This window comes from Notothenia rossii, assembly GCF_949606895.1.
Source record: "Notothenia rossii genome assembly, chromosome: 7".
In the NCBI taxonomy this organism is placed as follows: Eukaryota; Metazoa; Chordata; class Actinopteri; order Perciformes; family Nototheniidae; genus Notothenia; species Notothenia rossii.
In genome coordinates this window covers 3,313,423-3,341,399 of record NC_136905.1, presented here as the reverse complement: position 1 = coordinate 3,341,399, position 27,977 = coordinate 3,313,423, and the positions used below count along the sequence as shown (strand labels likewise).

Here is a 27,977-nt window from a genome sequence, read left to right as displayed (position 1 = left end):
AAGAGCTTTACAAAAAAGTAACACAATGAAATATGTTTGGAGTTTTATTTCAGTTATTATTTTACATTTTTTGTCTAAGAGATGCGGATTTGAAACCGTTGTTACATACAGTTAGGGCATTTCCTGTTTCTGCCGGAGAGAGGGGAGGCCGTCCCAAAGCTTGCTGCTGTATTTACTCCCTCCATCTGACAGGAGGGAGCCTCGTTGAGCTGCGAGTGTGGCTACAGACGGAGTTCGCTCCGTCACGGAGGGTTAGGGTCGAGGGAGTGGTTTGGGATTGGGCCTGCAGATCTGCTGTAAAGTAGCTAGCTAACATAGCTAACCTAGTCAGTTCAGATATACTGACAAACACTTAGACAGACTAACTCCGAGACAGAGACAGTTGATCAGCTTCTTGCAGCGTTTGGTTTCTGCAGCTTTTAGTAAACGCTGCGCATGTCTCCTCAAGTTGCTGAATGTTCTCTAAATGCTGCATGTGTTGTCAAGTTGCTCACGCCTGACGATGTTTCTTCATCTGGAACATTTGGGTTTCTATATCTGCATCCTGTCTGAAGCTGCAGCACGTTGGCACCGGTCGACAGCCATAAAAAGGTTGATAAACAAATGACATATTTGATGCAAAACTGTCAGCAAATGCTTTTTTTCGAGCTTTTAAATAGAGATGTCCTGCTTTTCTCTGTTTTATACCATAAAAGTGAATATCTTTGGGGGTTTCTGACTGACGAAACAAGTCATGTAAAATAGTTTGTGATGAATTAGTGTCCGTTGAAAAATAATATTTTTTAATTTCAAACAGTGGTAACAATTGTGGGATTTGAATTCTGTACTTTTTTAAAAGTGTGAAATGCATCGTAAAAAACAACTCTTTAAATGTCCCGATTTGTTTCTCCTGCACAAGCTACCTGTACAAATCAGATCACCTGTGATTTCTACACGAGAAATCTACCTGGGAAATCAGGTTTTACAGTAACCAGACATTTCAAAGACAAATGACCCGGATAAAAGTGTGAAAGCTGCAGAGACGAGACGAACAGGAGCAGGATACTGGAGTTAATCTGTACAAACGCACGATGGAAAAACAGCTCTGCAGTGTGACGGTTTATTCATTAAAAACTCATCCTGGATCAAAGTCGATGTTTCCGATGTTTAGTGCACAGAAAGCACAGCTGGTTAGTGGATCATCAAATTACTGCAGCAACACATTACATCTCTAGAAGTCTAACGACATACAGAGAATCCCTTTCTGCTCCCGAGGCGTTGCATACGGAGACATTTCTGTGTTTGTTTACACTGTAAACAAACCTCTGTTGTGTCTCCAGGGAAGAGGCTTCTAAACATGTCGTGTAGTCTGGGAGATACTGGGAATGTGGGGTCATGGATTAACCTTCAAACTATTCGGTTAATTGGGATTTAAAGAAATACAACAACAGGATCCTGTTCGACCCAATTAGACTGAACTCCTGGACGCTGTTTAGAAACTAGGAACTGAGACAGAGCTTTAATGACGAATGGAGCACTTTCAAAATGGATATTTCTGGAGAGAACATAGATTAATATCACAAATATTAATCTGATTTATTATTTATTTTAAATTCTAGTTTACATTTTTGACTGCTGAATTAATCTTTTTTTTTTAAAGTTTGTAAATTAATCTTGTACAATAAAGTAAAAAAGACTGATTTTGTCCAGAATTTGAGAGCCTGATCTCAGAGCTGATGTCACATGACACCGGTCACATGATCAGTGTGCAGCGTCATGACCATGGATGTAGCTGGTCATGACGCAACAGCAGATCATGTGATCAGGAAACACAAGCAGGGCGAACACTTCCTGATTATCCAAGTGATTAAAAACAGAACGGCGGCGTATCAGGGTCAATGTAGGCACAACAACATATTAAAAATAATTATAATAAAGTAGAAATATTTGATATTATCTGAGATTTAAATGGTAAATTAATGGGACAAATAAACTCAAATGTATTAAAAAAGTAATATTTTCCCCCCAAATTATTTTTCACTTTTTGTAAAAAGAAAAATGCAAATAAGTAAAGAGCACCTCAAGATAAACGTCTTTATCTTACACTTTATAAAATAGCCTTTTGTCTGAGATTAAAAAGGTCAATTTACACACAAAAAGCGACTTGTCATTGAAGCAGTGAATTTGTTGAATTTTGAGATTTTCTGAGATTAAAAAAATTGAAACTGGAATTTCCTCAAAGGGTTATCAGGTATTTCGAGAAATTGCATTACTACATTAAATTAGGCAGGGGCTTGACTCGTAAACAATCTGATATTTTTTAATATTGTAAATAAAATGGTGGAAGGGCGGGATTATTCAAAGGAAACATCTCAACAATTCAAGGGTTCACATTGTTTGTTTCTAGGATAAAAAGTTTTGATATTTTCAGAGATTTTAATGTTAGATTGAGGAGAAAAAAAACAAAAAAATTGAAGCTAAAAAACGAGAATAAAGTTGAATAGACCTACAGTGACTTTAATACGCCGTCGTCGCTCCGCACTCCTACTTATTTACCTTCCACTGATCAGGGTTGTTTTGAATTTCTATAAAGGAAGTTGTGTGTGCTTTAATAAAATGTAAAATAAATCATGAGGCTACAGTTTCAGTACCGACCGCTGCAGCTGTAGTAATATCCGTGCACAGAGGCCGCCTGCCAACAAACCACAACATTGATCCTTTTCAAAGACTCTTCTGGTCCTTAAGACACAAAGCAGGAAACACGCTCAGGTTGTGAACAAAACAATCTACATTACAGGTTCTTAAATGTACATAAAATGCCTAAAATAACCTCCAGATCACAGGTCGTTAGAGCCATGAAAACAAGCCTCAAAATCAAAGCCTGGATTTAAATCATATTTTAATTTGAGAGTCGGTGATCGATGGATGTTTCAAGAGTCTTTGTCCGGCAGAAAACAACTTTCAAGGAAAAGTCCAAATGTAACTCTTCCCGTTGTCGGCTGGTGTGTGACCTGCCTGCTCGTGTGTGTGCTGCAAACACACAAACACACACACACGTTGATAACTCTGTGATGTGTTTCAGAGTCAGGGTGTCATCGAGTCTCATTCGCAGTACACTGGTTTCCTCCATTTCCTGCAAGGCACTACGTGAGGGCAAAGGCAGAGGTCCTTTTTAAAGGGGCGACCGCTGAGAGAAAACTCACTCAAGTGTTAGACGAGATGATTTGTCAGAAGCAACTACATTTAGGTCGACTAGAAAAAGCTTTGGGATTAGAGTAGGATTTATTTTGTTACTGATAAAAATAGGGTTCACAAAATAACAGAAAAACACCACATTTATATTAGAGTAAACCGCCCTGTTTGGAGAGACAAGGACAGAGAACAAAACCATTGAGCTTTCCCTGCAGAAGGCTGAGTGGGTAATGGACGTGCAATTAAAACAAGATATAGGGACGCTTCATCAGCACTATGGTGACCAATCAAGAGTCAGAAGTGAGCCAAAAGGTCAGACTTTTCCTCAAATAATTCAACATGTTGTGTTTAATCACAAGCTCTTTTAGCGTGATATCTACAATGTGTAAGTGATTAAAAAAAAGGAGCCCCAGAAAAACCCCAAACCTCTCTCAGGAGCAGAGGAGCTTTGAAGCCCCAACAGGAAGAAGCTTAGGGACAAAACATTAGAAAAGGAATAATCCCTGCTCTGATTGGAAGACAATATTTCTCAGGAACGACATTTAGGTCGACTAGCGTAATATCTACATTTTAGTTGTTAATAAAAAACGTAGAAAACAGCCCTGTTTGGTGAAGAGAGGAGCGAACACACTTTTCCCCCGCAGAGATATCCTCTGTGTTCATGGACGTACAGTTAAAAAGAGAGTGGGAAGAAATAAGCCCCGCCCCCCTGGATGAAGTTATTGCAAAAGGGCACCACTGTTTTCTGTAGTGACTAATCAAGAGTCATAAGTGGAAGAGATGAAAAGTCAGACTTTCCCCCGAATAATTCCACATTTCATTAAATCACTGTTCAGTATTCATCCTTGCTGGAATCAGAGGGAAAAGCAATAAAATATTTTGGTTTGAATGGACGATCCTCAGAGGGACGTTTTATTTCCTCAGTCGCTGCTGTCGTCGTCGTCATCGTCGTCCGACATGTTGTTGAACTTTGACCCCAGCTGGCCGATGGAGTCCGCTCTCGGCGCCAAGCCTCCCGCCGTCAGCTGCCCGAAGCAGAACTCACACACTCGCACGGGTTTGGAGGACTGGCTGGGCAGCAGGAACTTCTTATCGGAGCACGGACCGCAAACCACGTAGCCGCACTTCCTGCAGTGATGGCGGCGACTTACGGGCGTGAATTTAACCTTCTGGCAGCGCATGCAGACCGTGGCCTCCGAGTCGGGAATCCAGACGGCCGCGTGCTCTCCCGTCGGCGCCTTCCCGCTCTTCTGCAGCAGATCCACCACGCACTTCCCGATGTGGTTCATCCACTCGGACTTCTCGGTGGCGGTGGCGGCATAAACGGCGAAGGACTTGGTGGGCGTTTTGATGATCCAGCCGTTCCGCAGGTCTCCCTCGTCGGGCACCGTGTCGATGGTGACGCTCTCCAACGGGATGATGTGCTGCTTGTTGTACTTCTTCTTCTGGATCACGATGTTGCCGTACACCAGGATGTCGTTGAAGAGGAAGAACTGGCGCGCCTTGGGTTTCTTGCGGCAGAGTTTGGTGAGCACGCCCTCGCCGATCAGCACGCGGCCCGGGATGACGAGCGGCTGGCCGGCCGTGCCGAAGCAGCCTTCGACCACCCCGATGCGTTTAGAGTTCGCCTCGCTGTTCGCTAGCCGGTCCACCATCTTCCCCTGCAGGGACACACAGAGCAAGGGTGGAGGGAAAATATATGTTAGATTTTGTTAAAATGAGGCAAAGAATGGCTGACAATTTGGAGAAAATCTAAAATACAGGGATGATGATGATTTCTGCAGTGGACCCTGAATCTCCCTGGACCAATGGGATTTTGGATTATTGCAGTAAATAATCTCTGTGTCACACAAACTTTTATGCTACTTACAGGTTAGGCTATAAAGGAACTACAGCACGGTCACATGACTTCACGTCACCACCGCTAAGCTAGAGGAGGCTAATGTTGGGCTATAAAGGAACTACAGCACGGTCGGCCGGCTGACCACACAAAAGGAAGAATACAATCATAAGAGCTAACAGAAACACCAGGAGCATTTTTCTTATCTCTGCTGTGACCCTGAACGCAGCTCAGCTCATTGGCAGCTTCGCTTACAGCTGGAAGGCAGGGGTCAAAGGTCACGGTGGAGGGAAGAAATGTGTACACACACAAACAAACACAATTTATATAACTCAGAACCAGTGGGGAAAGAAGTACTCTTAAAACCAAAGTGTAGAAATGCTCTGTTACAGTAAAAGTCCTGCATTAAATATGTTACTCAAGTAAAAGTACACAAAATATCAGCATAATCTATTTAAGTACCAACTCTGTGTAGGAGAGAAACTCTGGAGGGAACACAGGGATTTCAGCCTTTGCAGACCATGTACTAAGACATTGAACACACTACAGGAGAGGGAAAAGCAAACTATGGCCTCTTTAAGTTCATCATGTGACATTAAGACCATAAAATAACGAAGCATGAAAAGATGATGTGATCAAACGACAAAAATTTAAAATATAAAAAACGTCTTGCTTTAAAACTTGTGTTGCATTCAGACTTTTTGCCATAATGCATTTCAATGGGATGGATATTAAAGTCAACCTGGACGGCCCACCAGTGATTACAGACTCTTTATTCAGTGAGGGAGAGTTTGAGTTGCACATCGTGAGTTTCCCTCTCTGCAGACCGTCAGGCTTTACTGAAGCAGAAGGAATGAGGTTTTTCCAGAGGGACCGAGGTCACGAGGAGAGCGGTTCACGTTGCTAAGAATAGATCTTACGGGTTTTCCAATTGCACAGTTTCTCTTTCCAACGGCTGTTTAGTAATGACTCTAAAGACTGTACACATACTTTAACTCTTACAGATCACTCAATGAAATACTAGAAAGTTATTTTACACAATTGTAAAATAAGAAAGCCCACATTAAGCTGACTTAAAGTCCGACTGATCATTTAAAACTTAAAGATATTTCATTGTTTAATTTTACAATTGTGTAAAATACATAATCCTCACATTTAAGAAGCTGGAATGAAAGGTTGTTCTGCAATTCTGATGAATGAAGAAATTACAAACAGAGTGGATACCGTTAGTCTGTGCACCGATTCAAGATCTGAAACACCCTCACGCATCAGAGTGCCACCAAGAGCTAGCCTGACTCCATTAGCATGTCATAAGGACGCGCGGCACAGTGCGAGAGGGAGGCTGTTTGTTTATATGCGTAGTTCTGGTGCTGCTCAGCAGGAGCTTGAAAGCCAGTGCCGTGAACTTGGGTTACAGAAACAGCAGAGAGCGCTATGACTTATTCATAAGGCGCGCTGCTCTCTCGCTCAGTTTACAAGGACCCGTCACAACCTGCTGCGACCGAACCAGATTAAACATTCAGACCTAAAAAACAAGAAAGAAAAAGCTCTCGACAGAACAGTTATTTGACGTCTCGGGGGTTGTTAGTTCACCGCTGTGCGTTTGTCAGACTTGAGTGACTTAAAATGATTATTTAGGACTCATTAAAGCAAACTGACTAAAAGTTTGAGAGCTTAATAATCGCCTTGGTTACCCCCGTCAGAAAGGGCTGTTGACAGCAAGGGGGTTCGAATATATAAATAAACGCTTATTTTCCCAGGTGGCCATACGGTATAAATCAGGCCGATTGTATCAGTCATCCAGCCACTGATGGATGCCACTCTGTCAAACCATGGCTGCTGTTAGATGGTAATGTTCCCAACAGACCTCACACTCCTGCTGGTACCAAAGCAGAGGAACACTGTCGTGGCTTCCTTCCTTGTCTTTCCATCGAGCCACTAGACGCCTTAAACAGACAGTTCTCACTCGTTTCTTTCCTTTAAATAACTCACAGTTTGAAGTGTTGCTTGGCCTCCGATGGTTAGAAGATGTTACGATGTGTTTGCTCAAAATAACAAACTTTTGCACATGCAACAAAGAAAATGGGCCTTTACAATATTCAAAAGAAATAGGTATTCTTTCTTTCTTGATAATGCTTATAACTTCACAACTTAAAGGGTACTTGTACGGTTTGTATGTGTTCGGTTAAAAACTGTTCCTCAACGGCGTCTCTCAACAGGTTGCCCATCACTGTGGCTTTAGCACAGGCGCCGTGGGAATTGTAGTCCTTTATAGTGCGTTGACTACAGACGTCAGAATTCGGTGGCCTTTCTTATCAAATCAAAATACTGGCTCTAACAAACACTATTGCATTCAAACAGGAGGCATCAGGGGAACTCAACTCAGAGTCAACCAGGTGAATAACTAAACGTGACAGTTTAATCAGGAAAGGTGGTTTTGAGTTCACAGAGAAAAGCCGTCTTTGAGATATTACAAAAATATGTGAGCGATTTGTGAACCAGCCGCTAAAAAGGGAAAGAGGACGTTGGGCTTTTCACTCTTGCAGGACTCTTGCAGAAGAAAGGGAAGCGACGATGAGTCAGAAGCCGAAGGGAGAGAGTGACGATGACGAGAAAGAGAAAGAACGTTTCAAACAACAAGGACATTCATTTATCCTGCGGGGTGACGCGAGGGCAGAGGAACCGTCGTTAAATGTTTCTGTGTTGCTGCAAGTAGAAAGCATTCTGCACAGGATTCAAGGCATTAGCACGACTTTCAAGTGTAGGACATTACAATGAAATAATATATTCCAGACTCTCTAAAAAAAACTATACTTAAAGAGTCCTCTCCTGCTGATGTTTAGGTGTATATCAGTATGTAGTGTCTCTACTTTAAAGAGTCCTCTCCTGCTGATGTTCAGGTGTATATCAGTATGTAGTGTCTCTACTTTAAAGAGTCCTCTCCTGCTGATGTTCAGGTGTATATCAGTATGTAGTGTCTCTACTTTAAAGAGTCCTCTCCTGCTGATGTTTAGGTGTATATCAGTATGTAGTGTCTCTACTTTAAAGAGTCCTCTCCTGCTGATGTTCAGGTGTATATCAGTATGTAGTGTCTCTACTTTAAAGAGTCCTCTCCTGCTGATGTTCAGGTGTATATCAGTATGTAGTGTCTCTACTTTAAAGAGTCCTCTCCTGTTGATGTTCAGGTGTATATCAGTATGTAGTGTCTCTACTTTAAAGAGTCCTCTCCTGCTGATGTTCAGGTGTATATCAGTATGTAGTGTCTCTACTTTAAAGAGTCCTCTCCTGCTGATGCTCAGGTGTATATCAGCATGTAGTGTCTCTACTTTAAAGAGTCCTCTCCTGCTGATGTTCAGGTGTATATCAGTATGTAGTGTCTCTACTTTAAAGAGTCCTCTCCTGTTGATGTTCAGGTGTATATCAGTATGTAGTGTCTCTACTTTAAAGAGTCCTCTCCTGCTGATGTTCAGGTGTATATCAGTATGTAGTGTCTCTACTTTAAAGAGTCCTCTCCTGCTGTGATGTTCAGGTGTATATCAGTATGTAGTGTCTCTACTTTAAAGAGTCCTCTCCTGCTGATGTTCAGGTGTATATCAGTTTGTAGTGTCTCTACTTTAAAGAGTCCTCTCCTGTTGATGTTCAGGTGTATATCAGTATGTAGTGTCTCTACTTTAAAGAGTCCTCTCCTGTTGATGTTCAGGTGTATATCAGTATGTAGTGTCTCTACTTTAAAGAGTCCTCTCCTGCTGATGTCCAGGTGTATATCAGTATGTAGTGTCTCTACTTTAAAGAGTCCTCTCCTGCTGATGTTCAGGTGTATATCAGTATGTAGTGTCTCTACTTTAAAGAGTCCTCTCCTGCTGATGTTCAGGTGTTTATCAGTATGTAGTGTCTCTACTTTAAAGAGTCCTCTCCTGCTGATGTCCAGGTGTATATCAGTTTGTAGTGTCTCTACTTTAAAGAGTCCTCTCCTGTTGATGTTCAGGTGTATATCAGTATGTAGTGTCTCTACTTTAAAGAGTCCTCTCCTGTTGATGTTCAGGTGTATATCAGTATGTAGTGTCTCTACTTTAAAGAGTCCTCTCCTGCTGATGTTCAGGTGTATATCAGTATGTCGTGTCTCTACTTTAAAGAGTCCTCTCCTGCTGATGTTCAGGTGTATATCAGTATGTCGTGTCTCTACTTTAAAGAGTCCTCTCCTGCTGATAGGGGTGAGGGGGAAACTCCTCTGAAGGGAACATAGGGATGTTATTCTTTGCAGTAAAACCTATAGATCATTGGTTCTCAAACCTTTTTCAATAATGTTCCCCCTTTGAAAAACAAATTCAGCCAAGTACCCCCTGATCAGCGCAAACAATATTTGTTAGGGACAAAATGCCTATAAAGAGGTCCAGTACAGCACTGCACCATCAGTGTCTGATTTATTAAAAACAACAACAACAACAACAACAGAGAAACACTTAAATGCTTAATTTCAAATGTTTACAATCCATCACTAAATTCATGGCACACCAATTTTAACATCATGCAATAACACTAAGACGACATTAGTTGCATTGAACTGATCTCTTTAATAAGTTGTCCTTTCAATGTAATGAGAAACATGGGCTTGAGCTTCACTGAGGACCTTTGTCATTCTGACAGGGAGGCAACCTGCAGTTGTTAGACTTCACGTTTGAAATATGTGTAACTCTGTTAATATAAAACCCGGAGCAAAATACACTAAGAGTTAGACCTAACACACTTAGCTAGTTCATCTACTCTGGAACTAGCTAGGATCACTTATTACAGGTTCAGCGAGCTGCACGAGACTGACGGGCTGTCAGGAGAGGGAGAGGAAAAGAGAGCACCCTGTTTATTTTTCCCATTTTATTATCCAGAATTAATGTAAACCTTTGAATAAAGTAGTTCATCTACTATTAGTAGTTTGTTTGAATGCATTAATTATGTTTTTTTTCACATTAACATAAAATAAATCTCACGTACCCCCTGCAGTACTCCAACGTACCCCTAGGGGTCCACGTACCCCCATTTGAGAACCACTGCTATACACAAGTTATTGAGCCGTTTCCGCTCTACATCCTGAACTCCTCCCTTCGATGCAATGCACTTCCGTTTTGGCGGACTGGGTTTGTTTTGCTAGCTAGCTCCGTTGTGCCGACAAAGCACTGATATCGCAGAGACAAAGAGGATATAACAATTACAACATGAAGAAAAGTGGTTCGGGAACTACGTGTGCGGTAGTTGGTTGCAATCACTCGAGAAAGCACCTGAACGAGTGGTTAGATAGAGAGTGCTACGACCACAAACCAGCACCCAGCCATGTTGTTCATTAAATACAGATAAACACAACAAATACTGCATGCATTGTATTTTTTAATATTATATATGAATATTTTCATAGTGATGTAATTGTGTGGGCTGCTTTTATATTTTAATTTGTAATACCTGTTAGGATTAAACATGTGATCTTTCTTGTTGAAGCCATTTCTTTAGTTTCCTCTAAACAATTAATTCATTCAGTGTTATTTATGTACAGTATGAGCTTAATATGAATGATGAACTGTGTTAAAAGAAATTGTAGCACTCTAAGGAACATATGAAATGCAATAATGCAATAACAGTGCAATAATGAAATTAAATTACATCAAACTTTATTTTCACTCAAACAGTACAGGCACATATGATATATTGCACAGCATAAAGAGATCATGTAGATTGTGCATTATGTAAACAACAGACAACTGTTGGCTCCTGTGGGCATGACCTAAATAAGGCAGTTTATTTTGGTTTTAAAATGCTGAGATATTTACTGCAGAACTGTAACCTTCCCTCAACAAAATCGTCAACAATTTTCGGGAGCATGTGGGCAAAGTAGAATGTGCGCAGCCTTATGATATGCCTTCAGACTGTCCATTGCTTTTCCATCTATTGCCATGGATTGAACGAAGTAGGAGCAAATGTTGCTGTACGTTATGCTGGGCCACGTCGTCATGTTATCCTCCCAGTTTTGCACTGAATTCGGGTGGGGGAGAGTAACGCCATCTCCAGTCAAAGAAGTAGAATCGTGTTCCCAAGCTAGCATCACTGTTAGCATTGAAATCGCTGTGTTTACACCAGTGCCCGTCTGACTGTTTACACCGGTTTACACCGACAGACGCTGTGCAAAAGACTTCCGGCGGAAATGAAGTGCATTTGTGTAGGGTTATGGCGCTACCCGTGGTTTGTCGCGTAAACTTGTCTATTGGACACTACAGAAGAGGGAACACCCCAGAAAGCAGAATAGGGCCCCTTTAAATATATTTTTCAGTGATAATGTGACTATTTTCCCAAAAATGATCACTCTTATAGTATCGTGAATCATATTGCAATTGAAGTATCAGTAAAAACAATCAATAAATGACTTTCTAAGCCCTGCAGCTGATAACAATGAATCTTCTAGGAGGCATTAACTGATTCCACAGAGTATCTTGTGGTATGCAGGAAAAGTGAAAAACAGTCGTGTAAGCTCATCACAATCACGTCCATCACACACACACACTATCAGGATCTCTCGGAGGGGGAACTAAAGGCTTTCAAACAGATCCCAGTGATCTGGGTAATTACAGACCAGCCCTCAATGACAGGCCGTGCTCTCTCTTATTCGGAAATATCAGGGTTGAGTGTTTCAAATTACGATCACTGACAGGTGCAAACAAGCCTAAAACTCTTCCAGCTTCAAAAACTATGAAAATATAAAAACACAAATGTTCCACATGAACAAACATCTCCAGCAACTTGACAACACATGCAGCGTTTAGAGAACATTCAGCAACTTGAGGAGACATGCGCAGCGTTTACTGAAAGCTGCAGAAACAAAACGCTGCAAGAAGCTCAGAACACAACGGAGACCAGGGGACACTAAAGAGTGACGCACACAGCTGGAGACCAGGGGACACTAAAGACTGACGCACACAGCTGGGAGACAAGGGGACACTAAAGAGTGACGCACACAGCTGGGAGACCAGGGGACACTAAAGAGTGACGCACACAGCTGGGAGACCAGGGGACACTAAAGAGTGACGCACACAGCTGGGAGACCAAAGAGTGACGCACACAGCTGGAGACCAGGGGACACTAAAGAGTGACGCACACAGCTGGGAGACCAGGGGACACTAAAGAGTGACGCACACAGCTGGGAGACCAGGGGATACTAAAGAGTGACGCACACAGCTGGGAGACCAGGGGACACTAAAGAGTGACGCACACAGCTGGAGACCAGGGGATACTAAAGAGTGACGCACACAGCTGGGAGACCAGGGGACACTAAAGAGTGACGCACACAGCTGGGAGACCAAGGGACACTAAAGAGTGACGCACACAGCTGGGAGACCAGGGGACACTAACGAGTGACGCACACAGCTGGGAGACCAGGGGACACTAAAGAGTGACGCACACAGCTGGGAGACCAGGGGACACCAAAGAGTGACGCACACACCTGGGAGACCAGGGGACACCAAAGAGTGACGCACACACCTGGGAGACCAGGGGACACCAAAGAGTGACGCACACACCTGGGAGACCAGGGGACACCAAAGAGTGACGCACACAGCTTTTAGTAAGCGCTGCGCATGTTTCCTCAAGTTGCTGAAGATTTTTATTCATATGGGTTTTGGAACATTTGTGTTTTCATGTCTGCATCGTTTCTTAAAAAACTAAACCAAAATATTCAGGACTAAAGCAAGACAAGTCGTAACAACAAAGATGGTGAAAGTAGGTAAAACCTTTCAAACATGAGAATGTGAATCCCAGCTGTCATAGCTCAGCCCCTGGTGCCAAAGCTCTCTCTCGGTCACTTTCTCATTATTATGTAAATGTTTCGTTTTGAGTTTGTGGAAAAGAGGATATGGTTATGTGATAAGCCTAAGAAATAATTTGGTCCTGAGCTCGTCTCTGTCTCAGCAGGAAGGATTTCATCCGTCACTTGAACAAGTTCAGGCATTACGGGGTTACTGATCAGTGAAGTGCAAGTTCAAACAAGCCATAAGAATGACGATCATCTATCAGATGCCCTCAAACAGCAGCGGTAACCACGGAGATCATATCAAACAGGGGTGTCAATCTCAAGACCTCATTTTATGTGGCCTCGCAAGAGCGTGCAAAGAACATCATATACGCTACAATACAATACCATAGGTGTAATTGTTGAATATTTGCCCTAGACTTCTGCTTTCAGACGAGATTATTTATGAAGTTATTACCGGAACTGATAATAATCCAATGCAGAGCCAATAATGTAATATAATTAGAGCTGTCAAACGATTACAATGTTTAATCAGATTAATCACAGCTTAAACATTAATTAATCAGATTAATCACCATTCGAACTATGTCCAAAATATGCCATTTCTATATGTATATTGTTGTGGGAATGGAAAGATAAATGAAAGAAGGCGGCTATATCCATTTAACATACAGTATGTTTATTATAACATTGTTCTGTGTGTCAGAATGAAAGACAGCCCCCACACCTATCAATCATCAAACCGTGGGGTCTTAATTCATTACGTGTTGATTTCTATCAACACGTAATGTTGTATCGATGTATATAGAGATGTACTACAGCAAAAGTATTCTCCGTCGGGACTTCCTGCAACAACACCACGCCGTTAACTTGATTCTGATTGGCCAGAAGACATTATCAAAGATCTTCTATTGGGAAGACGATCACTACGTGACAAAACCGTTTCTAGTCTTCAGTATTTCCAGACAAGTGGCTACTGAAATCAATCTTACTAACCGCTGTCTGTGTGATTTACTCTGCGCGAGTTGGTGGACTTTATTTTGCTTACTTTAACATCATTGTTCATGGTGGGGCTAAGCCATTTCTTGCTATGGCTGTAGCCTACCCCAGCCATACCCTGATGCTGCCACTGGTGGGATGTATGGGGCGGGCCATTCTGCGCATGCGTTAAATGCGTTAAATATTTTAGAACAATTAATTTCAAAAAAATAATTACCCCCGTTAACGCAATAATTTTGACAGCATTAAATATAATACATTATTTAATATATATTTTATTGTTTGTTTTTAAATCTCTTAATGGGCTGGCCCCTCAGTACATCTCCGACCTCCGACAGGTGTTCAACCCCTCGAGGGTTTTGAGGTCGGCTGATCAGCTGCAGCTGGTAGTCCTTAAAACAAAGAGAAAGACCAGGGGAGACCGAGGCTTCTCAGCGGTAGCCCCCAGGCTCTGGAACGACCTGCCCCCCACCCCCCATGTCAAATTGTCGCCAACCCTTCAAACATTTAAGTCCCGTCTGAAGACTCACCTCTTTTCCCGATGTTATGTTTGTTGTGAAGCACTTCGGCAAACCCTCTGTTTTTAATATGTGCTATATAAATAAAGTGGATTGGATATTATACATCTATATTTATATAGAGAAGCCAAGAGTGTGCAAAGCGTTCATCAAGGCCAAAGGGGACTCATTTGAAGAATCTAAAATATAAATCTGTAACACTTTTGTTCTCTAGATAATTCCATATGTGTTCTTTCATAGTTGGATGTATTTAGTAATCATCTACAAAGTAAACAATTATGAAAATAAATAAAAACCTTTGAATGAGAAGGTGTGTCCGGACCTTTGATGGTACTGTATGTTCATATAGTTACAACCGGTCCTTTGAGTGTAAGCATAACGCTGATGTGGCGCCATGACATTGAGTTTGACCCCGATAGAAAACTATCCGTAAAGATGTAAATAAAGCATCGACTCACACCCTAACCTTAAACCTAGGGACTTGAGTTTCACCGTCACGTGACCGAGGCTAAAAACACTCTTTAGGGTTGGACAATAATCCATTGAGTTGTTAAGACTTGATCATGAGCTCAGGGTTTAGTCCACACACACACACACACACACACACACACACACACACACACACACACACACACACACACACACACACACACACACACACACACACACACACACACACACACACACACACACACACACACACACACACACACACACACACACACACACACACACACACACACACACACACACACACACACACACACACACACACACACACACACACACACACACACACACACACACACACACACACACACACACACACACACACACACACACACACAGCCTGAACACACACACACAGCCTGAACACACACAGCCTGAACACACACACACAGCCTGAACACACACACACACACACACTGAACACACACACACACACACACACACACTGAACACACACAGTCTGAACACACACACTGACAGCCTGCAGCTCGTGTGTGTTGTTGTGTTGAATGAGGAAACGGGCCCGACAGGATGGAGTTCCTGAGGAATCTTCTCCTCCATCCGTGTCCCTCGTTCCTCTGATCTCACGCAGCAGAGCTTCGAGCCTCTCCAGAGCCGACAGGTAGAGGGCTGGAGTGGAGACCTGGCTTTGGATCACATTTTCCATCCCTTCATGCTTAAATCTGCAGGCACCATGAAAACAGATACTCTTTTAATTACTTAAATCCTGGAGCCTGCCCACTCCTGCTCAACTCGAGCAGCAGAGGAAACATCTCCAGGCTAGAAAGACTGCTTTTTGAAAAGTCAGCGATGTTGAGTTTTGCAATCCAAGCCCAAAAGACACTTTAGCCCCTCAGATAACAAGAGGTGCTTAACCTCGGTGTGAAAAGGCAAAGCAGCTCCAGGCACAATGCTCACGGCAGAATATAAAACAGGTTTTGGATTCATTATTCCCATGATCTATTGTTGTGTTAATGTTCTCCATTACTGAGTCAATTCCTGCATTTGTGGGGAAAAAGGGACTCAAGTAAAAGCACAAAAGTATTGCCGTCAAAATGTTATTAAAAGTACAAAAAGTACTTATTCTGCACAATGGCTCATTTCAGTAACAGGAAGTACACAAAGTATAGTATTAATAGTATAAGTATGCAGAAAAGCAATATGTTATCATCCTGTTTTTATCACTTAGTTTGTTAATGTGGAGCCAATTCGTAACATATTTGATTAATAAGTAGCAAATGGGTTCTTTTTCAAAGTCAAATTCAAGCACTTTTCAAGGTGCATTTTCCAGCATCTTTCAGCTGTTGTAAATTAAATATTTATATACACATACTTATACTTATACTCAAATGATTATTTCCCTACCTCACATTAAATCAGATGTTCTTGATGCTATAAACAACCTGTTGACCTCTGGGTGAGTGCTGCGTCCTACCTTCACTGCACTAACGATGGCTAATCCCAAACTGCTTTTTCCTTGCGTTACTCGCCGCCTCCATACTCCCTCCTGCGCATCACAAATACGAACCGCCATGACTATCATGTGTGAGTATGAGGTCTCTACACAAGATGATTACGTTACATTCCACTCTCAATGAGCGCACAAAACAACCTACGCATTGTGACTCACTGCTAGCTCTGGGCCGTGCTCTGATTGTATCACTACTGATGATATCGAGCAATGTGCAGCACGTTCATCCTGGACCTTCTATCGTATGCAGCGCTAGTTCTGACCTGATGTCAGCCTTTGTCACAACGATCTGAGTTTCCCTGACTTCTGCTCTCGTAAAGCTTTAGGTTTTCTACATGTAAATGCTAGAAGCATAGCAACAGCCGGTGTTTCTTGTGAGTGTTTCTCCGGTACATAAACACACACACTCGCGAGCTTCCCCCAGACCAGTAATACAAACGAAAATGTGTCTTCGGGTCAATGTGACGATAGAGCAAGTCACATTTGGTTCAGACACGAAACATACTACCAGTAGAAACATTGCTTTCAAAATCGCTCTGTGTCGAATCAATAGATTATATTTCGTGACTATAACACGAAATGCTGTGAGACTGGGTTGAATTACCAGTGAGTGCTTCATCCTCTGAACACCACAGGATGGCGACTGTAACGCACATAACATAGGTACGCTCCTCTGAAATGATTGTCCCCTGCAATTATTATTATTATCTCTCATCGAGTTCTCTATTCAGCTCGCTAACGTTAGCTTAAACAAAACGTAACATGCAACGTTAGCCTAATCCAAAATGCTCTACTACGGCGTACCTTTCATGTGGCTCGTCAGCGCAGACTCTCCCATCGTGATCAACTGAAATGATTTGTTTGCAAACTTTGCAGGAGGCTACTCGAGGGCTTGACCCTCTATTTGTCTTCTGCTAGCCAACACTCGTTGAAACTGCAACCTCCTGGCACACTGTCATCGATCACTCATCAGAATGCCCAGGTCACACGGAACACAAACACTTGCCGGTCGCGCGCATAATCACAATGATCTGAGTTTCCCTGGAAGGCCGGAGCGGAGATGTTTTATGTAAAGTATTAAGCTCGCTCCGACTTCTTTATTTCCTTTTAATCTAAAAAGCGAAGTTAAGCATTTACAATTTCAAGCACTTTATCCCAAATTCAACCACTTTTCAAACCTTGAAAACACCTCGTACAATTTCAAGCATCTTCAAGGATTTCCAGCACCCGTACGAACCCTGAGTAACGCATCATACGATTATATCAGATGTTTTTGTATATAAAGACATGGAGGTGTAAACGGGGTTTTGTCTAAACCGGGTAACAGGAGCGCAGAGTTTCCCTGAAGTAGTAAAGTACAATGTTGTCAAAATAATACTCAAGCATTGTACTTTGTTACTTTACACCACTGGTCCACGTTTCCTTTTTAGATCATTAAAAGAAAAGTAAGTAAAGGTGCATTTATATAGAAAGTGAAAAAGCACCTTCAAGTATTTTAACCTCAAGGACATTCTGAATAAAAGCACCTGTTTGACGTCTTGATTCAGATATGACTTCTACTCTTAAAGTTCTATTATACTGTTTCTCATCCATATATCACAGGTCTCTGATATATACAGAGCCTGTCTCTGATTGGCTGAAACACCAGACAGATCATTGCAGCATTACCCATAATCCCCTCTGTTTCAGCAGAGGGCTGATTCTCTGTCTGTTACTTTAAATGAAAATAAGGAGCCCCTCCCCACGCCCCTCTGAGAGACATTTGGTTACAAAGAACTCAATGGAGCTCTAGGAGGAGATTCAGGTGATAAGGGGGGGGGGGGGGGGGGGTTACCTTGGTTGGTGATTGGCTAATGGTTACACAAGACAACACATCGTTATGACATCATCAAGTGGCCAAAATCTGATCAGCTCATTTTCAGACAGGTTTTTATAGAAATTGATCAAAAAGAGGGGACACATGTTGATGTAGAAGAGACATGAAGAAGAGGGGACACATGTTGATGTAGAAGAGACATGAAGAAGAGGGGACACATGTTGATGTAGAAGAGATATGAAGAAGAGGGGACACATGTTGATGTAGAAGAGACATGGAGAAGAGGGGACACATGTTGATGTAGAAGAGACATGAAGAAGAGGGGACACATGTTGATGTAGAAGAGACATGAAGAAGAGGGGACACATGTTGATGTAGAAGAGACATGAAGAAGAGGGGACACATGTTGATGTAGAAGAGACATGAAAAAGAGGGGACACATGTTGATGTAGAAGAGACATGAAGAAGAGGGGACACATGTTGATGTAGAAGAGACATGGAGAAGAGGGGACACATGTTGATGTAGAAGAGACATGAAGAAGAGGGGACACATGTTGATGTAGAAGAGACATGAAGAAGAGGGGACACATGTTGATGTAGAAGAGACATGGAGAAGAGGGGAAACATGTTGATGTAGAAGAGACATGGAGAAGAGGGGACACATGTTGATGTAGAAGAGACATGAAAAAGAGGGGACACATGTTGATGTAGAAGAGACATGAAGAAGAGGGGACACATGTTGATGTAGAAGAGACATGGAGAAGAGGGGACACATGTTGATGTAGAAGAGACATGAAGAAGAGGGGACACATGTTGATGTAGAAGAGACATGAAGAAGAGGGGACACATGTTGATGTAGAAGAGACATGGAGAAGAGTCCTTCTTCGCAGCAGGCGAGCTAATGGCAAGAATATTGCTAAATTAACCAACCAGCTGTAAGCAGAGCGTCCAACAAATGAAGCTCAGCGCAAGTTCAACCAGGAAGACAATCTTTACTCATTCCTTTCCTATGTCCATGTTACTACTCTCTCTCCTCTCAATGAGTGATCGGGGGCGTCACTCCCCAGCTTAACCAATCACTTCGCTCTATTCTCACAAGCCTATCATCGCGCTCCGCTATTTAACATTTTAAATCTGCTCTCCCCTCTGACAGCTGTCATTTCAGGGGACTCAACGCAACCCTCCTCCCCCCCTTTTCACCTCCTATCCCTCTGAATCCAGGGTCAAGCTAAGCCCCTCCCCTTCAGACCGACTCCAACTATCCATTCACCACCACCAGGGTCAAGCTAAGCCCCTCCCCTTCAGACAGGCCCCACTATCCATTCACCACCACCAGGGTCAAGCTAAGCCCCTCCCCTTCAGAGCGACTCCAACTATCCATTCACCACCACCAGGGTCAAGCTAAGCCCCTCCCCTTCAGAACGAACCCAACTATCCATTCACCACCACCAGGGTCAAGCTAAGCCCCTCCCCTTCAGACAGGCCCCACTATCCATTCACCACCACCAGGGTCAAGCTAAGCCCCTCCCCTTCAGAGCGACCCCAACTATCCATTCACCACCACCAGAGTCAAGCTAAGCCCCTCCCCTTCAGACCGACCCCACCATCCATTCACCACCACCAGTGTCAAGCTAAGCCCCTCCCCTTCAGACCGACCCCAACTATCCATTCATAGCCACCAGGGTCAAGCTAAGCCCCTCCCCTTCAGACCGACCCCAACTATCCATTCACCACCACCAGGGTCAAGCTAAGCCCCTCCCCTTCAGACCGACCCCACCATCCATTCACCACCACCAGGGTCAAGCTAAGCCCCTCCCCTTCAGACCGAACCTAACCATCCATTCACCACCACCAGGGTCAAGCTAAGCCCCTCCCCTTCAGACCGACCCCAACTATCCATTCACCACCACCGGGGTCAAGCTAAGCCCCTCCCCTTCAGACCGAACCCAACCATCCATTCACCACCACCACCAGGGTCTAGACCCCGGGGGGTTTCATCGGATCGGTTCTCCCCTCCCGAATGATACTCCTGCACAACGGGGCCTAATCGCCAAAACTCCATCACATTCATTTGTTTATTCCCGGAAATAAATATGTATTCTTTCATCAACACCGTCTCTCCTGATTGAACACTTCATATCCTTCCAAAAGTCACGTCCATGCAGTGAAAGAACTCTTTAATCTACTTCTATAGAAAGAAGCCCTCACTGTGTGCACGTGTGTGCACGCGGACAGAGCGACTGAGTAAGACGTTAATTGCATTAAATTGTAATAAGTGATGAAACCAATCTAACATTGAAATATTAAACAGGCAATTTCCTTAAAATGCACTTTTTTCCGCTCATAAAAATGACACTTTTTGTTGTTTTGATTGACATATGAACTACTTTCAGAGCAGGAAGTACAAATACAATTGTTTGTTCTAATTTGTTGGTATTTATATCAAATCATTTTAATTATCAAGCTGAACTTATGACACGTAGAGAATATTGGTTTTAAATAGGGTATAGAAAAAACTCATATCAGGGTGTTTTTTAAATTATAACGGTATTTATTCTTTAATGATTGTATTTAAACGTTGTTCCAGTCCCTCGAACACATGTTTAGGCTCGACTCTAGACATTTCACCAGCGCTGCTCGTGGAAGTATTTCCATTCATTCGTCGTACTCTAATAAGTGCTTCCTGTTGAAGAGGTGGATTAAATACTTGTGTCACTTCCTCCTCGGGCAAACAAGTTTAGTTCAACAACATTTGGTACATGTCAGATTTTTTAAATCCACAAAACATCCTAACTACAGACACAGCTCCTCTCCTTGTTCTCCTTGTATTCCATCTCAGTCTCATTGTCTTCACATCCATCTTCACATGCTAAGCTACTTTATGAAAACTGAGTATCAGACGGTAAAGTGTGCTTTAACTTCAATCCTTTATCCATGAATGTTTGTGTTCATTCTTCCTCTATTCCACCTTACTGTAAAGCCCTTATGTTGCTTTATTTGTATGAAAGTTGCTATACATAGATATTCCAATTTTAAATGACTAATACCTAACTGAATAATTAATTTAGACCGGATGGTGCATTTGTGTGAGATCATTAAACTCTATATTGGCTGAACCATCACGCGTTGTTATCTCACTTCCAGTCTCTTTGATTTATTTCGCACTTCCTGTTGTGATTGTAATTGAAGACAATAAACATCCTAAATATGTTTATCTTTCTTAGATAGGTCCTCTGCTCTGTGTTCTATGGATTTTAGTGCATGTCAATGGTCTGCAGAGGCTAAAATCCCTGTGTTTCCCCCCCCCCTCTGCCTAAAAACGCCTCCATTGGACTCCTTTTTTAAATTCCTGAACATAGTGACATCACTAAGTAACACTTGTACACATTGCACCTGATAGGCTAAGAGGCGGGACATCTCTAAGTGGTTGACCTATCAAACAGAGCCGTCCGGCTGACCAATCAGAGCAGCTCTGGTTTCAGACAGAGGGTGAAAAGAGGTGCTGGCAGTATGAGAAAAAACAGCCAAAAATACATTTAAAAGAAACCATTGAGTTCCAGAGCAGGGGACAGGAAGTGATTCAAGTGCTGCATCATTCCCAGGTTTTAGGACTCCTTGCAGCACCCCTCTGAACCTTCACTACAACAACACTATGGTATCATTCTGAAGTGATACCTCCACTCCTAGCTGAAGCCTTTCAGACAGGCTCGTTTCCTCGTCCTCTGAGCTCACCTTCGTGCCACAGAGACACTCTACAGCTCTGCCGAGGCCACATGACTGAAAAGGAGAAGTGAAACTGAGGTTTACCATGAAACGAGTCGCTAAAGTGTTGAGTAATAGTGAGTGTGGCTAGATATGAGAATGAGAAGCGTAGGTGTTGAAAATAGACAGCCACTTTACTATACTGTCCTTTCTAGACCTGTCACTTTACCGCCCTTACAGTCTGTGGACTAAATACATTTAAACATCAAGATTAAAGTCAAGTTGTTCAACTGCATGACGATGACACGTTAACAGCTGCACTCTGTGTGAAGGTCTCAGGGCGAACTAAAGAACAACATGCTGCTTACTGTAAAATTTACTTTCCCATTCAAATCAAAGAGGGGTCGATTTCCTAACATTTCCCCAGCTGCAGCTCAGGTTCATCCAATCAAGCGCTCTCTCCCGGGATATGTCTCCATGCTTCAAAGTTCAAAAAGCTCTTTCTCATCCTGCCTGTGCTGCAGCACCTCTTTTCACCCTCTGTCTGAAACCAGAGCCCAGTCTGCTCTGATTGGTTAGCTGGCCGGCTCTGTTCCAATCCAATCCATTTGATTTCTATAGCACATTTAAAAACAACAGAGTTGAACAAAGTGCTGTACATCAACAACTATAGACATAGCATAAATACATGAAACACAGACAGGACATGAAACAAACGTAAAACACGAGACACTGAAACCAGAAGAGACGGAGAAACTCTCCTGCATGAAACAATACAAAACACTAGGGAGATAAAAACCCACGTTTAAAAGCACAAGCGTCACCTGGTCTGTAAATGTAAAGTCTGACCTGGAGGGGCAAGTCTGACCTGGAGGGGCAAGTTTAACCTAGAGGGGCAAGTCTGACCTGGAGGGGCAAGTCTAACCTGCAGGGGCAAGTCTAACATGGAGGGGTAAGTCTGACCTGGAGGGGCAAGTTTAACCTAGAGGGGCAAGTCTAACCTGGAGGGGCAAGTCTAACCTGGAGGGGCAAGTCTAACCTGGAGGGGCAAGTCTAACCTAGAGGGGCAAGTCTAACCTAGAGGGGCAAGTCTGACCTAGAGGGGCAAGTCTGACCTAGAGGGGCAAGTCTAACCTAGAGGGGCAAGTCTAACCTGGAGGGGCAAGTGTAACCTGGAGGGGCAAGTCTAACCTAGAGGGGCAAGTCTGACCTGGAGGGGCAAGTCTAACCTGGAGGGGCAAGTCTGACCTAGAGGGGCAAGTCTGACCTAGAGGGGCAAGTCTAACCTAGAGGGGCAAGTCTGACCTAGAGGGGCAAGTCGTTCCATTACTTTGGAGCTGCAACAGCAAAGGCTCCGCCTCCTCGCTGCTTTAACCTCGATTTAGGGACGAGCAGAAGGAGTCAGGCAGCAGACCTCAGTGGCCGTGTGGCAGGGCTGCTCGATTACGGTAAAAATCATAATCTCGATTGTTTGGGTCAATAATTGATATCACCATTATTAAAAAACAATTATCCATTTACTTTGAAAACATCAATTTATTGAAAGAATAAATGTGAACAGTATGTTTTGAACAGTTGATTACCGTGAACTTTGAGTAAAATTCAACTGAAAAACCAATAAAATAAAGAAAATCGTTTTATTTCGATTTAGTCGTTGCAAGCCAAAACCGTAATTGCGATTAAAATACGATTAATTGAGCAGCCCGACAGCAGGGCTGGGGAACCTTTTTCCTCTCAAACGCCATTTCTATTTTTACAACATCCTCCGAGGGCCGTACAAGTTATTGACCTCTGCTTAAAAAACTAATATCACAGCCCGTTCATTTGGCCTTTCTTTCATGCCGTGCAAAGAAAAAGCAACTCTGAATCCAGATATCTCACCATGACTCATGCATGCATGCACGTGCACGGTGTGGCATGACCACCACAACAGAAAGATATGGACACAAGATGTGTGCAAATGTATTTAGTATCCTATCCATGTGGACATGATTTAAGTGGGGGGTGTACCTCACCTCCTCTTGGGGGGTCCGGGGGGCATGCTCCCTGGGAAGATTTGTTTTTAAAAGCTGAAGTTAAAAGCATCAATCTGGTGCACTTTGAGAGCAACATGAAGAGATCTATGGATACATCTCTCAACACCCAGATGAAACAGAACTGGAAGCAGATTTCTTTTTCTTTATGGATATTTTACAAATCACTCCTCTTTCAAACTGTATTCTTCTTTATTAATAACAACTTTTTTTACTGTCATATAGTATTTTATACCTGTTTACTTTATTCTCTTATTTTTTTATAACTATAATGATCATATAAAGATGTGCCTTTACCTCACTGGTTCTTATATTTGTTAGCATAGCTAGCTAACCAGATGCTAATAACAACAAAGTTATTGTCTGTATGATCAGTATGACAGAGGAACAGATCGCCACTGGGCTTTCAACTAAAGACACAGCCACGCAAAAACTGCGGTGTACGGCTCCTTATGGGTACCGCAATTTGTGAAGTCCCGGCCCGGAGCCGCGTTCTGGTGCTTTCCGTCAGCACTACACGTGGTGCGTGGTTAAAAAAAACACGGATTTTTTTTTTTTTTTTTAGAAATCTAGACCGCAAAAGAATTAAACAAGGGAGTGCCTGTTTTTCCTGGCCAAGGTCAGGGTCCTTGAACACAACACGAGCCTAACGTGTCATCACGTGGTATAGCCTCGCTTGACAGGGGTGCAGTACTGACGGCCCTCGAGGTTCCCCACCCCTGCTCTACAGGGAAGGGACAACCCCAAAAAGCAGAATGTGGCCTCTTTAAATAGCCTCCTTTTTCAATAATGTTTACAATCAATAATGAACAGACGAGAAGAAATTCTCCTGGCACCCTTATTTTATTTATTTGAAAGCGCTGGGCGTCACGTCAAGCGCTGCCTGCTCTGCTCGTCTCCCTGTGATCGTCCTTCTGCTTCTAATCTGCATCCATTTATACACAGAGACATATTGGATTATGTGCCGGATTACACGGCGGCACACATCCTGTGCTCACAGAGAGGAGGCGATCACCTGGCAGCTTGTCAGCGGCCTCGCCCTCTGAGCGCAGGCTCGACTCGTTTTACCACACACACACACACACACACACACACACACACACACACACACACACACACACACACACACACACACACACACACACACACACACACACACACACACACACACACACACACACACACACACACACACACACACACACACACACACACACACACACACACACACACACACACACACACACACACACACACACACACACACACACACACACACACACACACACACACACACACACACACACACACACACACACACACACTTTACAACAGTAGCCAGTTCTCAGTATATTCTTATGTTGATTAGATTAAATAAGTAATTAATTCTTTGATGAATTAAATCATTAAGTTAACATACAATGAAAAGCATGATCACCTGCAGCAGCCTTTAAAGGGAGATGTTGAATTATGACTGATCAATCATCTTCCACTCAAAGTGCTTTCCAAGCTACCAACAACACATATATATTAAAATAAGTTAAAATGTGGAAAACAAGATATAATAAAAAGTAATTAATCTACGGTGAAGTGTAAAGTGTAAAAGGTTTAGCACAACATGAATCCAGACTGAAAAGTGTTTTGGCTTTAAATAAATCAATATATCTTCAGCTCGAAAAGTGACGACAGTTTCAGAGCAGACTCGATCTACAAACTAATTGCAAAAGATTAGAAATTCCTTTCTTAAATGTAGAAGCAAGTTGTGGATGTAAATGGATAAAAAGATTAACAGAGACTTCAGCCTGGCTCTTAAAGCGGCAGAAATACCAGTCATGAGAGGAGGTGACTTAAACCAGTTAACTGGGAAGATAAAACTAGTTAACTGAGAATATAAAACCAGACTCAAGAAAAGTCAAACTTCTCTTTTTGTGGTGGACAGAAGTTTCCCAGCGAGGCAGGATCACACATTCACTTCCACAAGGACACCTGACCGGTTAAAGTTTACCTGTACACACTTTAACACAACTTTGACAAGTTGTTTATATTAGGGTTGTTAATTTGAAAGCAAATGTATATTCGAATATTCAACCCCCAAAAAAACGGTTAACCGATTCACGGAATATATATCCTATAAAAAACAAAAAAATGTGGGAAAAAGTAAAAATAAATAAATATACATGTTCAAATAAGTATAGAAACCAAGTCGAATTCGTCAAATGTATTGAACTGGTGATCACAGTTTGAACAGCTGACAGCTATAGGCCTACAGCTTTCATGCTTAAAACATAACTTGGTTTTCTGATGGATTTGGACATTAACGCGAGTGAAGTATAACCGGACGGGAGAGAGAGATCAGCACCTGCAGCTCTGCCCGCTGTGAGTGGCCGGTGAGCGGAGCAACACACACCTTTAGACCTGACACACTTAGCTATGGCACTGTCGTATACATTGAATTATTTCAACTTAGGCACACCTCCCAACATTTTTTAAATATTCATAACTCATATTCGAATGTTCGATGAATCGTTCCCATCCCTAGTTTCTATAAATCATACCATTGATAAATGGTGCGTTTTCAGTCCTGCCATAAATAAATAAACCACACTGACTTGATGCCACTGAGCAAACACAAAAGAGGGCGGAGCAATACAAGTGTCTTCTTTTATGTTCACACTTTACTATCAATAAAGTAATATAAAGTTTCCTTAAGGCTTTGTTTAGTAATCACTGAAGGTGGACGAAGTACTCAGATGTTGTACTCGAGTAAAAGTAGAAGTACTCAGATCTTGTTATTGAGTAAAAGTAGAAGTACTCAGATGTTGTACTCGAGTAAAAGTAGAAGTACTCAGATCTTGTTATTGAGTAAAAGTAGAAGTACTCAGATCTTGTTATTGAGTAAAAGTAGAAGTACTCAGATCTTGTACTTGAGTAAAAGTAGAAGTACTCAGATCTTGTTATTGAGTAAAAGTAGAAGTACTCAGATCTTGTACTTGAGTAAAAGTAGAAGTACTCGGGTCTTGTACTTGAGTCAAAGTAGAAGTACTCAGATCTTGTACTTGAGTAAAAGTAGAAGTACTCAGATCTTGTACTTGAGTAAAAGTAGAAGTACTCGGGTCTTGTACTTGAGTCAAAGTAGAAGTACTCAGATCTTGTACTTGAGTAAAAGTAGAAGTACCAGAGTGTAGGAATACTCTGTTACAGTAAAAGTCCTGCATTCAAAATGTTCCTCAAGTGAAAGTAGAAAAGTATTCTCATCAAAATATAGTGAAAGACAGTAAAAGTATTCATTGTGCAGATTGGTCCATTTCAGAATAATATATATGATATGTTTTATAATGATTGATCATGAAAGTGTTATCAAAGCTGGTAAAGGTGCAGCTAGTTTGAATGACTTTGTATACTGCAGGGTAGCTGGTGGATTTACTCCAGGTGGAACTAAAGTCTGATTCAACACTTGATTATATTTACCATCATTCATCCACATCTGTGAAGTAACTAAAAGGTATTCCTACACTTTGGTACTTCTACTTTTACACACGTAAAAGGTCTGCGTACTTCTACTTTTACACAAGTACAGGATCTGAGTACTTTTTTCTGATTGGCAGCTTAGACGAACTAGCTCAGAAGTTAGCATCCTGAAGCTAATCTGTTGCTACTTGCGTTGTTTTGCCGAAGATAACTCCACTTTGCTCGCTTGTTTTTGACACAAACAAATCTATCCGTCCTCCATCTGAATGTTAACGTTTATATTTGACAGCGAAAAGTCAAAGAAGAGGAGCTTTTCACTGGTGCTAATCGTTAGCATATTAGCACACATGGGGAAAAGTAGCACAGCTTTTTTTTCTAACGCCAACTTTTAATTCAGAAACACTACATACCCGAAGGCTCCTCTCGGTTACGTTGACAGTGACTTGTAGCTTAGTTGTATTCCAGATAACGTCAGTAAAGCAGAGTCTCCTTCCCCCCCCTCAGAGACCGCTGAGTCCGCAGACAGCGACCGCAACTAGAAACTCCCACCGCCGCTGCGCCGAAAACACAACAACAATATGGCAGCGGAGTCCCGCGATGCTTTCAGGGCACACTGAAAAGTCAAGACAAATGACAATAATAACAAAATAAAATAATAATAATAAT

At 42.4% G+C, this 27,977-nt stretch overlaps 1 protein-coding gene across 1 annotated transcript; it reads right to left on the bottom strand.

Annotated features, from left to right (window-relative positions):
• Nucleotides 1-31: 31 nt before the first annotated feature.
• Nucleotides 32-27,907, bottom strand: plekhf2 (pleckstrin homology domain containing, family F (with FYVE domain) member 2). Its single transcript, XM_079640048.1, has 2 exons — nucleotides 27,722-27,907; nucleotides 32-4,832 (listed from the first exon to the last, which is right to left on the bottom strand). Exon 2 carries the CDS (start codon nucleotides 4,824-4,826, stop codon nucleotides 4,092-4,094), a length of 735 nt encoding a protein of 244 aa, XP_079496174.1. The 5' UTR covers nucleotides 4,827-4,832; nucleotides 27,722-27,907; the 3' UTR covers nucleotides 32-4,091.
• Nucleotides 27,908-27,977: the final 70 nt, after the last annotated feature.

Bases quoted from the DNA above. Each gene is read 5' to 3' on its own strand.
- plekhf2 (XM_079640048.1), bottom strand. From the start codon at position 4,826: ATGGTGGACCGGCTAGCGAACAGCGAGGCGAACTCTAAACGCATCGGG.